A 16,100-nucleotide genomic window follows, 5' to 3' on the forward strand; every position below is an offset into this window, starting at 1 on the left:
ATATTTACAATTTTATATGTTTGTCGCTGTAGAGTTGTGGAAAAGTTTGCGTGGCAGGACAATCCTTTTTTCAACTATAGAAATCTAAAAACGACAAACATAGCCTACGCACTTTGAAATAAATCACGCCTGTGAAGTGTTAAGAAATGGAAATTCCATAAATTATAAATTATTATTTCCTGAAACCAAATGTTTGTGATGGTGTTGAACAATTGTTCTTTGTTTCCCTTTTATCATCTGAATTAGTAAACATGGGTTTGTAGAATTTTTAGTACGTAGGCCCCAGTAGGCTACTGTTTTTAGCGTCCAGAAAGATAGAAAAACCCATAAATATATAATTATATGATGTAGACCAAACGTGTACATTTTAGACCTAAATTTATTTGTTGTGGACATTTTTACATTGTGACTTTTCGCAGTCCTACTTCATTTACATGTATATTCTATTCGGGCTTGTCTGTGACGATATTACGAGCCTTTCATTAGTGCTGCTATTTTTGGCTTTTGCTGTGAGGGTGATCTCCCCTTGATATCGTAAAAACTGTGACCACGGGTCGTGCGTCTGGTGTTCCGTCTCAACCATTCAACAGCCAGGAACCATTTTTGGGAACGCCCATTTTTGCTATATATGGACTGTACTTGAGGATTTGATTGACGGTTCCTACTACATGAATAAGCCGATAACTTACGCATTCCTACGATTTCGTTTGACATCATCAGTGTATCCAACATGGAGTCGTTGCTGAAAGCAGTAAGGCGAAGTCCGAATGTTTTACGTGATCCTTTTGGGAAATCCAGACATAAAAGTAAGTTTTTTGAAGGCATGAATTTGAAATGTTTGGTTGATTTTGTCCATGTGTTTTTTAATTTCTTTCCAAAGGAGAATTTTCATATTACTTCACTAAACACCGGCGAGGCGTCGGTTCAGCCCGCGCACTAGCCTCCACGTTATGGTACTCTACAACAACAACATCACTGAGCAACAGATTTATTGGTTTCTGTTTCAAACCGAAAAGATTTAGTCAAATTACTTGTAGGACTGGCAGCTTTGATTAAATTTGGAGAAAACATCAAGAGAGCGGCTTAACATAGATAATGACTCAGGTTAATGATTTGTTTGCTAACCAAAAGAATCTGTTGTATTACAATTGATACGTAATATCGTGTCGACCACACGTGTATGCTTGTGTGTTTAACATGCTGTATCTGATAGTGTATCAGTATATATACTCTGATACAAGCGTTTGTGCCTAAACTCTGATAAATCATGAACACACAAAATCTCATTAAATATCATAGAATGACAGCCGAAATGTCGAGTTAAAAAAATATTTGTTGGTCAGTTAATCTACTAGTCAGAGATTGCTTTGAGTAGCCCAAACTATAGCTGAGACAAACTAAGGTAGCATTCAGCATCAGTCCAATCTACCTCCACGCCAAATATTTCACTTAAAATAACAATTCAAACCTGTCCCAAATTATGCTGGGTATTTACTGATTTCCTAAGTCTCTCGAAGTGTAAATATGCCAAGGTAGGCCAGTGATCAAGCAATATCTTGGTTTTACTAATTTAGAATATATGTAGGAACACTTAGAGCATGACTTTTATTGAACTCTGTGAGCACTTCAACTATTAACTACGAAATCCCATGTATAGATTATACCTTTATATTTGAAGGCAATAAAAAGAAAGCGAGCAACAAACGTATTCCCAATGAAACATTTTTCATGCAGTGAACAGGTAAAATGTCTATTCAACAAATGAACTATAGTACCTGAATTCCTCAGCACAAAGTTACCCTGCATGTAAATTCTTAGGAGTGGTGTGGAGCGGAAGGTTTATTACCTAAGTTACTTTGTTATTCCATAAAAGAGAATTAGCGTAAGCTAATACACAATAATGTTTAAACTACTAGCACAATAGTGCCATTATTGCCATGTGGCCTGAGTACGTGCATATACAATAAGCTAGATAGGGCTGTATATAAGAGGAGTCATTGTTTGTTGGTCAGTAATGTAGGAATGTACATATATATATGTATGTGGATTTTTTTTTTTTTCGAGATTCGAGAACTGTCATCAGAGGCCCAACATACATCATCCATACATAGAGGTGTGCGCATGTATACATGTATATATATCGTAGACTTAAGTAGGCCTACATTATTATGATGGTTACTTGCAGACTGTTCCCACAAGTCTAGAAGTCAGTGGCCAACAGAGTTATGGCTGACAGATGAGGTGGAAAGGGTTAAGGCTCAATTGCTCACACTATTAAACCTGATAAACTGAACTATGGTACCTTAACAGACATGGCATTGGAATGTAAACATAGCCTCTTCAGTGAAAGGGGTACGAAATTTTATTGTGGACTCCTGATTCTGAGAGTTCTTTTGATTTTATAAAGGTGCTTTGAGGTGATGATCTTCTACTGGAAAATTGTAAGTTTCAGCACCAAAAATAATATTTTGTGACCTTTATTTGCCTCTAAAAATGCACTTTTGTGGGTGAAATTTTAGGTGATTTAGGGAAGCTGCAATGTGATTTAGGGAAGCTGCAATGTGATTTTCGGGAAGCTGTAATGTGATTTAGGGAAGCTGCAATGTGATTTAGGGAAGCTGTAATGTGATTTAGGGAAGCTGTAATGTGATTTAGGGAAGATGTAATGTGGAAAGGTTATTTTAAACTTAAGATTAAAGAGAGGTGTTGAAAATAAAGTAAGATCATATGATGGTAACTAAATTTGACCTAAAGTTTCCCTCAAGACTTAACTTACTCATTTTGATTCAGAGTACTGTTGATATTAGAATAGCATTTTGAAAGTTTTGTGATGTATCCTGTTGGAAGTGTATGCTCAAAGCACCAAAAGTGATGTTTTATGACCTTTTTTTGCCGTTTTGTGCAATTTTTTTAGGTCAAATTACAGTAGTTTATTACAGATAAATGGTGACTTGTTTAATCGCACTTTTCAGATTTGAATATTGTTACTTTTACTTCATCCTGTCACATGTTCTTTGCTTTGTGATGGTATTCCTGATATGCACTATCAATGACTACAGTGTATGTATATAATTAGTCACTCAGTGATCTGAAGTCAAGTCGATATATGTCATGGATCAAGATATTCTTAAAGTGCTTAAGCTGTTCAGGAAATGTCATTATGCATGTACAGTAACTTGTGAAATCTGCGTCAAACATGTTTAATGTAGGCCATGGTTTAGATAGCTTTGTAACATGCAGTGTGAGAAACATAAGGAAAACTGTAGTACATGTACATATTCGGTTGATTACTACATTGTACGACATGGTGTTGTTACTACATAATGATATATGTTTGTGTATTTTGTGTTGGATTAAAATCAGGGAGCTAAACTTTTTGCACGTGTACATTTCATACCTACATTTCAGAAAACAGTCCAGCCCACCTGTAGATATTATTGAGATGGATATTTAAGACAGGGTTTTTAAGTCATTTAGTATATAGGCCTATTGTCAACTGATAAACAGTTACATATTTATTGTTGTATGATCTCAGCATGTACATTTGGAGCTACACTATGTTATACCATATTGCATGCATGATTAGATGGTAATCAGCCAGCGCACTGCAATGTACATGTACGTGTTATAAGCCTATCTAATGGATTCACTAATTAGTAAACATTATGAGGTTAATACTATAAACCCATTATGTATATTACCTCCTATCTATATTATAGTACAGGTATGTTAACAGACAACAGGATTGATGTGGCAAATGTTTTGCATACATGTACCTGTAAACTTGACAATCTGTTGTCTGGAAAAGAAAATGTAAAAATAAACTATACTTGTAATACAACTTTTTGGGTATTATCTAATTAATGCATCCTTGTTGTGGCCTGTAAAGTTAGACTATTTGGCTACATGTACCTAGGTGTGTATGTACACACAAAGCTGAGCTGTGCCACGTTCAAAACACAACCTGTACAACATCAGTGCATTTATGTGTATACTCGAGGATATGCAAATAATTTTATTTTATTTAATCATATTCCTGCATGTTCTCCAAGCCTTTTGGTTTGTTGATATTATTGCCGTATTTTTTTTCTGGTTATTTTACCTGCTCTGTATGTTTACCTGTTGACAGAGTTACCCGAGGGTTGGGGGGAGAACAATGGAGCAATTAGTGACGGGATGACCTTCTACCTGAAACACCTGGGCTCCACCCTGGTGGAGGAGCTCCCTGAGGGGGACAGCTATGGGGATGGGATCAGTTCTAAGGCTGTCGCCAGTATTGTTTCTATGGTAAGTACAAGAGCCGTCTGTGTACGTGTCCATTATCATAATCTCCATAAGACTGATTTCCATAATTTTTGAGTCACTAACTTCAATAGCAGGAATGGATTTTGTCTGTAGGTCCGGTGATTTTTTTGATTTTTAAGTAAAGGTGGCTCCACATGTCACAGTGTTTCATGAGCATCAAAGTATACTTCCATATTCCTGATTCACCAAACAAAGTGCAAATATTTACATGTAAAATGTGTTAAGCCTAGTTTGTTTTAAATATACTCTCTTAAAAATAAACAAAATAAACATTATGGTTCACAAGATTAGCCAAAATATGAGCAAAGCAACAGTTGCATGGAAACGTATGATTATGATATTATGTCATTACTCTTTAAGATTCAGTAGCTTTGTATTCAGGGTTATATAAGAATGAGGCCATCCGGTGCACTGGGGTATAATACAAAAACATATCACTGGGTATCAGGTTTTGTTTTTAACCCACTCTGTCAGCAAACTTCTTAGAGTGGGTTAAAGTTTACTTAATCTGTTTGAAGTGGATATTGATTTTACTGGTGTGGACTTTTGATCATCTACTCGTATTTAACATGTTTAAGAGCCAGGTAAAGCTTATTTACACAAATCTCTTAGGGTAAAATAAAAAGAGGGTTGCAAACTGCTGTTTATAAAGTATGCTGTACTTACATGTCAGTTACCAAAGATTGTTAACAGTTCATAAATGTAAACTGAATGATATTTACAGCACCTATTCAATGCATTTTTAATCAAATGTATTTGCCAAATATATTATTTAACTTTGACTATAATTGTTAACTTGAATTCATGATATCTGCAGAGTGACATGCCAAATATAATGTATGCACTTTAATTAGGGCTATCTGCTAGAAGTTGTGAATATGACAATCTCCTTTGAAGTATGGCTGGGAGAATCTCTGTCGGTTTCTCTTTATAACTTATGAGCAGTGAAAGTCTGCAAAAGCTGTATACATTAGCACTTTTGAGACCTGTCTATCTTGCTTCCACCCCAGATTTAGTGCATGTAGCTAACAACATGCTGTAAATTTCCTCCCTGTGACTCTTGTGTTATGTTACTCTCTCACACTCCACGTTGGCACTGAGGTAACCCTCCCAGTGTTCTACATATGGAGCTGTGGATGTGTGCAGTCATCATACTAAGGCAGACTATATTGACATGTGCCCGTCACATTGGCCCCAGTGTGGGTCTAATGTTTGTAAACCTCTCTCTGATATACATGTAGTATTACCCAGGCTTCATATTTTTCTGTGTTTCTCGTCTGTACATATGTATATTTATCATGCACATGTTTGTCACGAATGTTTTACCTCCTGCTCGGTGTGAACTTTGCATTTGAGTGTTGGACTTATAACTATAGTTTTCATTGTAAACATGTTGAGGAGAATTCGGCGCATGTATACCATTACGCAACATTTGTTTTTTTAATCGCAGAGAATTGGATGTTCATTTACACATACGCCACAGATAAACAGTAATTAATACACTTTATTGTAGTTGCGTTATTTTCATATGCCCCGCAGATTGGACGTACTCCAAATCCCTGGTGTTTTTGTCTCATTTTACATGGTTCACCAGTTGCATAATTGCTATACATGAACACATGCATAACCAAACACATGTAGTTTCGTGTAGTGTGACAGCTGTAGATCAGAATGACATGCTGTACTGTGACAGCCGGGATGTCCTGAGGACCAGGGACTGCAACTCTAGTCCTAAATTGAACTAATTTTATTAATGAAGACTGGCGGCACTTGTTCAGAAAAAAGGATCTTTGTTTGAAGGTGTTATTTATGAGATTTTAACAACTGAGAAACATTGCTTTTAAGCTGAACGTTGACTTGTGTAGAAATATTGCAGGAAAATCTGAAATAGAAAAAATTTGTTTTGTTTTGGCTTGATGATAAAGGTTTGCAGTGTCACAGTCAATGGTGTCATTAAAAAGCATGTTTTTTGTTTGTTTTGCGTTTCACTTTTTTAAAATTTTTATGTTATTTCTTTTAAAATGACAATAGTGATGTTTTGTATTGTTTTTTTGAAAGGGAAAATATTCACACATGTATGAATTCATGCCAGTCCTGAATGAACATATTGTGAATGTACCAGAGTTCTGTTCAGCTTGAAACTCCCATTCCTTTTGTGGTAAACGTCAGTCCAGTCAGTCAGGTTAATAATAATTTAGAAACAAGTGTTTGGAGTTTTCTCTATGTACATATAGCTCTGTTAATTATACCCCCCACCCCACCCCCTCATGAGAAAATCTGTCAAATCTTACACATAAGTGTACATGTATGAAGATAAGTATGTGTACATGTACATTTTAACCTAGAATATGCCAATAGTTACACACATAGGATGGAATAACACATAGTCTGTGCTACACATGTAAAAACACAAGTGTCTGTGATATATATGAAAGTAGAAGCATTTCTTTTTTTCTCCTCGGCAGATGGAAAGCTATAAAATAAACGTATACATGTAGGTTATTTTGGGTGTAGTGGTTCATTTGTATTCACATTGTATTCTCATTGTATTCTCAACAGTGTCATGATTTTGTTCACCAAAAGACAACACAGCTTTCACAAACTGCCACTTAGAAATGAAAATTACTGTTATTCAGTGTACATGCTTTGTCATTCACTCACATACTTGTAAAACTGCTGGATAAAACTGGTACAAAGATATGCGAGAAACGCCATCCAACAATTTAGAAGATTTATGGTAGGTTCATCATGGAAACAAGCTAATCATTTCCCTTCTAATTATTTCCCACTCAGATCTAATTAACAGCTGACCCACTGAAAGGTTTATTTTCAGCTGCAGCATCCTTGCCAAAAATTTGCAAGTCCTCTAACAATGAGCGCAAAAAAAAGGTGAACTTGAAGGACTTTTGTTGTCTGTAAAGCTAGGGTTAAAAATGGCAAAAGCCTACATACAAATGCAGATTGTGTACACATGTTTAGATTTACATACATGTGTCTCTTATCATAGGGGTGCGATAGCAAGCAAATGTCAGTATAAATAGCTCCATTGTTTGTCCCACTGTTTTGTCTGCCTAATATATTTAAGCATATGTTTATCACTCCTGAAGAATTTTGTGGTAGTAGTTAATATATAAACGTATAAAGTTGTAGGCTTGGTAAAGGACTTGTTTATGGGAACTGGTAGAAGATTACTCTCTTTCTCCCAGGTGTTGTAGAAATGATATAACCTTGAGTTCTACGAGAAGCACATGGCACTTAAATATTTATTTATTCATTTGATTGGTGTTTTACACAGTACTCAAGAATATTTCACTTATGACAGCGGCCAGCATTATGGTGGGAGGAAACCAACAGCCGCACCAAGTAAATATTTGATTTATTTATTTGATTGGTGTTTTACGCCGTACTCAAGAATATTTCACTTATACGACGGCAGCCAGCATGATGGTGGGTGGAAACCGAGCAGAGCCCGGGGGAAACCCACGACCATCCGCTGGCAGCTTTGCTGGCAGGTTGCTGGCAGACCTTCCCACGTACGACCGGAGAGGAACCAAGTAAAAATAAACACATGTATTGCAACAGGTAGATACGTGTGTGTATATGTACACACCTGTTATCAGATAATTATAAAATAGGTACACATACATGACGTTACATGTATATACAGGTATATGCAGGTAAATTTTGGCAGTGTATGTGTTGCATGGGTAAGTTCTAACCATTGAATTGCATCCATAGACACATTAACAGTGTTATTCAGGGTGGGGTAGCTTCTGTAGGAATGTCATCTATGTAAATGTGCTCGGGCTGATGTCACTTGCATGTGGGGTACAGACTACCCCCAGGGTCACAATGTGTTACCAAGCCTGACCCCACCCAGCAGACTGTAACTCCAGCCTGGTGGCTATATGTAGGTGCATGTATCATGCTCCAGTATGTGTACATGCATTAGTGCTTCACACTCTATTGATCCCTAGTTGCATGTTAATCACACAAGTCTGACCCAGTTTTTCTGTGGATGTTTTATCTTTGTTGGACATGTGTTAGCACCGGGTCAGTTTGTCTCCTGTTTATTACACTATATATGTATATGTAGATGTACATGCTGTACTGTTTACTTCAGAGCTGGATTTAATAAAACGATATGCTCATATAAGGATTGTTGAGCAATGGTGACAGTAATTCTCTTAAGAAACACATAATACACACAGTGTGTAAAAAAAAAAAAATTAAAATTTAAGGGGGGGGGGGTGAGGTGGGGGAAATGTCTTACATCTGCCATGTTATCCAGCGTCACTGTGTAAAACTGCTTGCATGTTTTTAGACATCTGCTCCTATCTTTGTATTTAGAATTAAATTTTTGGTTCACAGCAATATAGTTTATTTTTCTCCTTTCATTCATCCATCTAATAAACGACATGTTGATGTCTTTCATTTCCTGCAGACCCGAGAAATTCCTTTCAAAATGACGAAATGTTTTCATTAAAATGAGAAGATCTTCTTGCTATTCCCTTTTCATTATTTAAAGAAAATTATCCTCTACATTTTGGTGTAACTTCATAGGCTTTAACTCTTTGTTAAAAACACTTGCACATGTATATAGAATAAAATGTTTGCAGTTGTCACAATTATTATTAAATGACCCATATTGTGGCCCATATTCCTAAAGCTGGTATAATGTTATTCTGCCACATAAATGCAGACTATTTTAATAAAGGCACTGTGTGAACTTTAATTAACAGGCAAAAGCTGCTGGAAAGAAGTTAAAAAAGGTCGCCATAACTGTTTCTCCAAAAGGAATTAAAGTTGTGGATTTAATTACAAAGGAAGTCAGTGTTGAAGTATCTATATACAGGTAAGTTGTGACTTAAAATACCAGGATATTTTGTTAAATAATGTCTAGTTGATCTCTTAAAATATATGGAATTCCTTGCCTTTATTCAGTATATTTGTCTGACCGATTCCATGTTGACCAAAAAAAAAAAGTGTGTTTCCATAAGTGAATTTTGCTTGAATGTTGATATAGGTGTTGGTGTAGCTAATTCTAGTGTGAACTGGTGGTTTTACAAATGTACATTACTGGCTTTATTATTGTTTCTTGCATTTAATTGATGTACACAGGTATTGTTCATGAATTTTATTTTTAGATTGCAGATAAATCTGTCAAATAGTCACAAGTTTGGCATGTGAGTCTTACAACAGACTTTTTGCTTGTTTTCAGAATTTCTTTTTGCACAGCTGACCGAAACCATGATAAAGTATTTGCATTTATAGCGAGAAACACAATCAATGAGACAATGGAGTGTCATGCCTATCTGTGCGCCAAAGCCAAAATTGTGAGTTGTTGTAAAAGTTATTTTTATCTGGATTCATCATGTGTGTTAATTCCATTGCTAATATATTGGATTTCTATATTATTATTCCAGCCAAAAAATCAAAGAATAGGTTAAGAAAAGCTTGATTACCGCCACTCACTTTTGAACTGCTTCCAAGCATCTTCTTATCCAGAACTTTTCAGTATGTGCAGAACCATAGTGAAAGGTTTTTGAACCCAGAGACGGCAACAGCTCTTTTTCAAATCTTCCTTAAGAAATTGTTGAAGATAATTATGTCCAAGTCATTCATTAAGCGGTAAAGTTTATTACATTTACTATTAAGGAAGCATGTAAATACATGTAATAATTGTACTGAGGCTGCCTAATTAGGATAATCATGATTGTAATCACACATTACTACTTAATCATTCGCTGTAGATTTAATTTAGAGATGCTTGTTCTTCTGGTCAGATGTCACAAAATGAATCATTACTGAGAATTGATTTCTTATATGAAATGAGGACATAGCTTTTGCAGTCACTTAAAGGGATTCAGAATGGACACTGATTGGCTGACAGTAGAGGTAGGGTTTTCTGGGTTAAATCTTGCAGCCTTATTCAAACTTGAATAAATGTACCATACTTAAAATGCAGCTCATGCAAGGCATAGCCTGGACCTGCCTATCTCTCACACCAGCCAATCAGCAACAGTTCTGTATCCTTTAATTATCTCCCTTGATCTGCACATTTGAGAGTTATCTCCTCCTGTATTCATAAAAAGACTTGTTTGTGATATTTGTTTCTAGGCTCAAGCAGTTACATTAACAGTGTCACAGTCATTTAATGTGGCCAATGAAATCTGGCAAAAGCATGAAGCTAAGAAGAAGCAGAAAGAAAGGGAAAATCAAGAGAAGGTGAGTTAACCAGTTAACATATTGACACAATAGATAGTAACAATAACATTATGTTGTAGCATAGTATTTTAAACAACTTGTCTGCTTTAGTATTCCATAAGACTTGTTTTTGTGTAGAGAAAATTTTAGTGGCAAGAGTGAACCACCCCTTTTCACTAAGTACCTGAAAAAAAAAGAAAGAAAACCCAGTTCAAGTCGCAGACAAATCTGCAAGAGGTTGATTTGAGTAACCAACTGACTAGTCAAACGTGAATTTCTGAGGTGAGAACTGTGTATCGACTTAAAAGAAAGCTTGAATTTATAGATGTATATCTTGTACGAGTCTAACAACATTTCTTCTTGCTATATTTCCCTTTCTTTTTAAAACAATGTGATGTATGACCTTTTGTGATAGTCTTTTAATTTATCCATTAAACCAGAAATGTACATCAGACAAGAGAGTGTCCAGTCCGGTCCAGATGCATATGGTTTTGGTAGATGCTGACATCCACGGCCCTAACAATCCCTCGTCTAACTCTCCATGCGCAATATCAACAGGTAGGGCAGGTCAAACTAGTAGTGTCATTTCACTTAGTCTTAGTATTTTTAAAATTTAAAATACATGTACATATTACAGTAAATCACCTAAAATTTCATGGTCAAAATCATGTAAAGTTATGTGTGATAGATTGTTAATAACATAGTTTGATGTGGTCTTTCACCAAGATCATAGTTGGTAGGTGATGAATTTGTTTCAACTTGATTTGGGTTGTATGCTGTAGTCTTTTCTTATGTATAAAATGGTGATCAGCTTATTAGTGAAGAAAATTGCTAGTTTTCCTTGATCAGTTAATCCACAGTATCTGGAATTTGGAAACACTGGCTCCGGTCCACCACAAGTCCTATTCATAATATATTAAATACTTTGCCTGTATAATCACAAAGAAGATCATGAAAAGTTGCTTTTCTGTTTGGGTTTGTTGCTGTATAATGCATTGTGTGCAATGTTTTGTTAATACTTCGTTTTGTTATGAAGTTCAGTTCACTTGCATCAGAATTGTTTTCAGTTTTGCATGCTTTTCTATGTTGTTTTCTTTTTTCCTTCTCTGTACAGATAGTGTATCTTCCTCTTCTTCTGGGGGTAATCTGGTAAGTTGTTGAAGTGCAAGCATAAGTTACTGTTATCAAAATGCATATTATTTAAGTGTATTACATCTGCCTTATTTCACTTCAAGTCATTTGACCAACAGTATGTGTTATTGGTTTTTAGCCTGAGTTTGTTTGTTCATGAAAACTAATATCCATCATCATCGATAGACTGTACCCACAAAACACAACGGCTACATCATCTTATGTTGTTAATCAATTCGATTGGTTACAAAAATCACTTTGTAAATATGAATTCTTTAAGGAGGCTTGGATACACTATCATACCACTGAGCATTTATGGATGTTTTATTTCCATTATTCAGAACAATTTTGAAGATGAAGATTCATCACTGGATGATGACTTTTCAAGGTAACATATTTCGGAAGTGGTAGAATATGAATTCATGTTTTTGTGAGGTCCCCATAATTCATCTGTTTGCTGGATGTTTATACGTTAGCTTTTTGATCCAGTCATTTGATCTCATGTTTTCAAGTTTTTCTAATCAGCCTCGGTGATTAGTTGATAAAATTGCCATGTATTTAAATTCAGTAAAATTAGAAAAGAATTGAGGAATGCATTTATGTACATTCACAGTACAGTAACATAAAACAGCTAGTTGTGTACATCTTGAAAGATAAGTTTGTTTTCTTTGTCTTTTTTTTGGAGGGGGTGGGGAGAGGAGCAAATATTTGCAAATAGGACCAAATGTTTTAATTTTTCTGTCTTGATGAACATTTTGAACAACAGGTTGACTTGTTTTGTACCCCTTTATCATTGTTTTTGTTTGTATGTTACAGATTAGCTGCTGATCGAAGTAAGCAGGACCAGACCTTCTTTAGAACAGACTTACGACAAGCAGATGTAGATGAATCTGTTCACCAATACATCAATGAGGAGAAATGCTATGAAGCTTTCACTAGACAGAAATCAGTGGAAGATTTACTGTCACTATGACAAAAATCTTTCTTTCGTGTTTTCCCCAATGGTGTTGTAAATTGTGATATGACTTTTTCTTCTGAGGACTTCTGTGTGCTCGTGACAACTGCCATCCAGCTTTTCATAACGGCCAGCGCAATTGCTGCAGTCAGAAGCCACAAAACTGCCATTTTGTTAGTCCAGACGCTTGACCTGATTGACATGTAGGGTCAAGTACATACCGCCACCATTGCTTTGGAGGTAGCTTTCTGATTTGCTGTTGGTACATCTCTCTTTAAATAATGACAGTCTCGTTTTCACAAACAGGTCAGCTGTTTATGAATGAAGGCTTTGGGGAATCCCTCACTGACATGACGTACAGCATACAACTATTGGTATCATCGTTATCAGATTCATCCAACCGTGACCCAACATCTGTCCTAAACACTAAAGTAAATCTGCCGTGCATTAAAAATGTAAGGAATGCAGAATTTTGTTTTCTTCAACCCACACAGGTGGCTTGTTTGAATGTGCGTTTGGATAACATTGCACTGCACATATTGGCCAACAGGCGGGATACGGAAAATCTCTCATTGTCGAAATTATTCCCTACGTGAAGAAGGAAGAACTGCCTCAGTTTTATTTCGTCAGGGTGTCGTGGTTGAGTTGCCCGTCATGTTCACGCAGGCCTACTTATCCGTCACATGTTACTGCCTGGAGAATATCTCCATATGAAACAGCGGCAAGTTGAACATCAGCAGTAGTCAGTGCTAGAACCTATGTTGTCAGATCAGGGTCGGTAACAAGGGACTAGGTACTGGACTACCCATTTTATTTGTCAGCCATGACAGTTTGTGTAACTATGGTAACACTGGCAGTCAAGTTTATTATCACTGGATGAAAAGACAACATTCTGACCAGTCTTAAGACAACATCATGAACTACTCCTCTCTCAGAGTAGTTATAATTGTGATTGACGCACAAGGCATGTTGATCAGAGGATGTTGACAAATCGATATAAAGCACTCTCATTTGTAATCAGATTTTATATTTATTGGTTAAAGTACGGTATATTGGCTCTATATTTGTGCTTTCTCGTGGTGCTGCATTTGTCAGTTTCCTCCCAGTGTGTTTTTGAGGATTCATTCTGAGACTTCCAAAGTGGTCTCCCCTTTAATCATCTTATTTTGCTTCAAGCCTTCATTCCATACATGGACAGTTCGCCTGTTCCTGCCAGCTCAACAACTTACGACTGTGTATTCATTTCATGTGAAAATTTAAGTGAAAAAAATATTAGCGAGGATAAAATTAAGTACTCATCAGGGCAGGTTATGCTCATATTAGTACTGTTGCAAGTGAGCTTGTCTGAAAAAAAAAATTTTACATTGCAAACTTAAAACATACTGTGCCAGTTAACATTCAAGTATTGGTTAATATTTGATGATCAGAAATTGTTTTCAGTTATTGTCATCAGGTAATTGGCTTTGCAACTTTAGTTGGCTCTATGATTCAGTCATTCAAATCTGACCCATCTTAGGCCTTACATGTGCAGTGGTTACATGTACTTCACAATGCAATTTATTTAACAGGGCATTTAATGAACATGCCAGAATTTATATTTATTGTTTTGTTTATGAGTTTTATGTAAGAGCTTATTTAGCTGTTATTCTTTAGCTTTTTGTTATTTGCGCATCCATATGGTAAATTGTATTTTCTCCATAAATATGATAGCCAGTCATGAATGCATGTTTTTGAACTTATTTATTAAATGTTTAGATTGTGAAATGTATGTAACACATTTGTGTTGTTATTTTCTAGTTCATTTATTGGTTAATACATAATCTGTACCTTTCTTTCAAAGTCATGGTTTTCTTGGGTGGGTTGGAGTTTACCATGGGAATGGATTACCAGTCCATGGATGAACATAACTCTGTTCTCTTTCACTTAAATATCCATCCCACCCCCCACCCCCGACCCCCACCTGAATTTGTAATGTTATTGTGAATGATTTTCATTCAGAAAGCTGTCATGGTATATTGTACATCAGCTGATAGCAGTTCAAAACTGAGAAATATAATTCCTGTAATACATTTTAGTTATCATAGGTCAATGCAACTCTCTTTCCCGAAGACCTTCACACAATCGTAAAATGTTCAAGTTTGGAACTCTTTACTCCCCAACCCTATGCAGGTAAAATCAGCTAAAACAACTACAGCTGATTAAAATAGTGCTTGCATTAAAAAAACGTGAAATTGCATGCCATGTAAGTTAACTTGGTTGAACGACACATTGGCGTGTCAGTAATATAACAGTAATAAGCTTTGCAATCATAATGAAAAGAAATGTACATGTAATTGTTTTTTTTCTCTGGAGCTTGAATATCCTGAATATCGCACGCATTTCATTTCCAATACCTGTATGTATTGTTACACATTGTTTCTGTTTATACATTAGCCGTTTTGGCTAAGGCTTTTAAGTTAAAAAGTTTCATTGGCCCTGACCGCTTTTGAATATACTGTTAAACACCAGTAAATTAAATAAAATTTTCAGTTCATTCGATGCAGTAGGGCACGTTTTAGGTCTTTTCTTAAAGCTTTAAAACATTTCCGTAACTGTCTTTACTTGTGCTTCCATTGCGTGCATGTATTTGTACGAGACGTGTAAATTTGTCTTCACAAGTATAGCTAAAACTGCCTGGAATAGTCAGTCCCTCTTAATTATGTTGCTTTGTTATTTTCCAGATTTAGAACGCTTTGTATGCCCATTCATTGCAAACATAATCGCTGGCCCTAAATGATTTAGTGTGGGCCCAAGTTTGCCCCTTTAAAGAAAGTTGTATTGCCTGTATTTTAACATCTACGTGTCCTTTGTTTGACATGGGGTGTAATTTTCTGTTATTCTTCATGACATGGGGTGTAATTTTCTGTCATTCTCCATGACATGGGGTGTAATTTTCTGTTATTCTTCATGACATGGGGTGTAATTTTTGGTTATTCTTCATGACCTGGGGTGTAATTTTCTGTTATTCTTCATGACATGGGATGACAATTTTCTGTTGTTCTACATTGTTACAGTGTACATGTATGTCCTTGTTATTACATAATGAATATGTAAATCATACATGTTTGATTCATCAAGTCCTAATATATCAGTGAAGTACCACCCCTTCATAATTTTATTGGGGGACTGTTTTCTACTCCATGAAATGATTATGTTTAATAAAGATTAAGTCTTTACATGCTGTATAAGGCTGTGTTTGTTTGTAACAGAAGTGGTATTCAGGAGTTGATGTTAGCTATACGGGATCTGACTAAGCTTTTGTCCCCATACTTAAACATGTCTTGTAAATGTGTAAAATGGAGGTATGTGTGTAAATTAGATTGATCATTAAATAATGATGTAAAAATCCAAAGTTTCCTCATGCCAAAGAATTTCTATGATAATGCCTCCAACTTCCACCATCCAACTTCTGTTCATAAAGTGTTCTGCAAGATTAATGAGCCCCAGATAAGCTGAATGAGCC

At 35.9% G+C, this 16,100-nt stretch overlaps 1 protein-coding gene across 1 annotated transcript; it reads left to right on the top strand.

The window, feature by feature from the left end:
• The first annotated feature begins 695 nt into the window (after nucleotides 1–695).
• Nucleotides 696–15,759, top strand: LOC135471963 (low density lipoprotein receptor adapter protein 1-like). The gene is made up of 9 exons (XM_064751431.1): nucleotides 696–806; nucleotides 4,130–4,287; nucleotides 9,048–9,160; nucleotides 9,527–9,641; nucleotides 10,426–10,533; nucleotides 10,953–11,070; nucleotides 11,627–11,661; nucleotides 11,985–12,031; nucleotides 12,460–15,759. The coding sequence occupies exons 1-9, from the start codon at nucleotides 731–733 to the stop codon at nucleotides 12,614–12,616; spliced, it is 927 nt and encodes a 308-aa protein (XP_064607501.1). The 5' UTR covers nucleotides 696–730; the 3' UTR covers nucleotides 12,617–15,759.
• Nucleotides 15,760–16,100: the final 341 nt, after the last annotated feature.

Source organism: Liolophura sinensis, chromosome 1, assembly GCF_032854445.1.
Source record: "Liolophura sinensis isolate JHLJ2023 chromosome 1, CUHK_Ljap_v2, whole genome shotgun sequence".
NCBI lineage: Eukaryota > Metazoa > Mollusca > Polyplacophora > Chitonida > Chitonidae > Liolophura > Liolophura sinensis.

Coding starts and splice junctions, on each gene's coding strand:
- LOC135471963 (XM_064751431.1), top strand. CDS start 731: ATGGAGTCGTTGCTGAAAGCAGTAAGGCGAAGTCCGAATGTTTTACGT. Junction 9,161..9,526: donor GTTGAAGTATCTATATACAG/GTAAGTTGTGAC, acceptor GCTTGTTTTCAG/AATTTCTTTTTGCACAGCTG. Junction 10,534..10,952: donor AAAGGGAAAATCAAGAGAAG/GTGAGTTAACCA, acceptor CCATTAAACCAG/AAATGTACATCAGACAAGAG.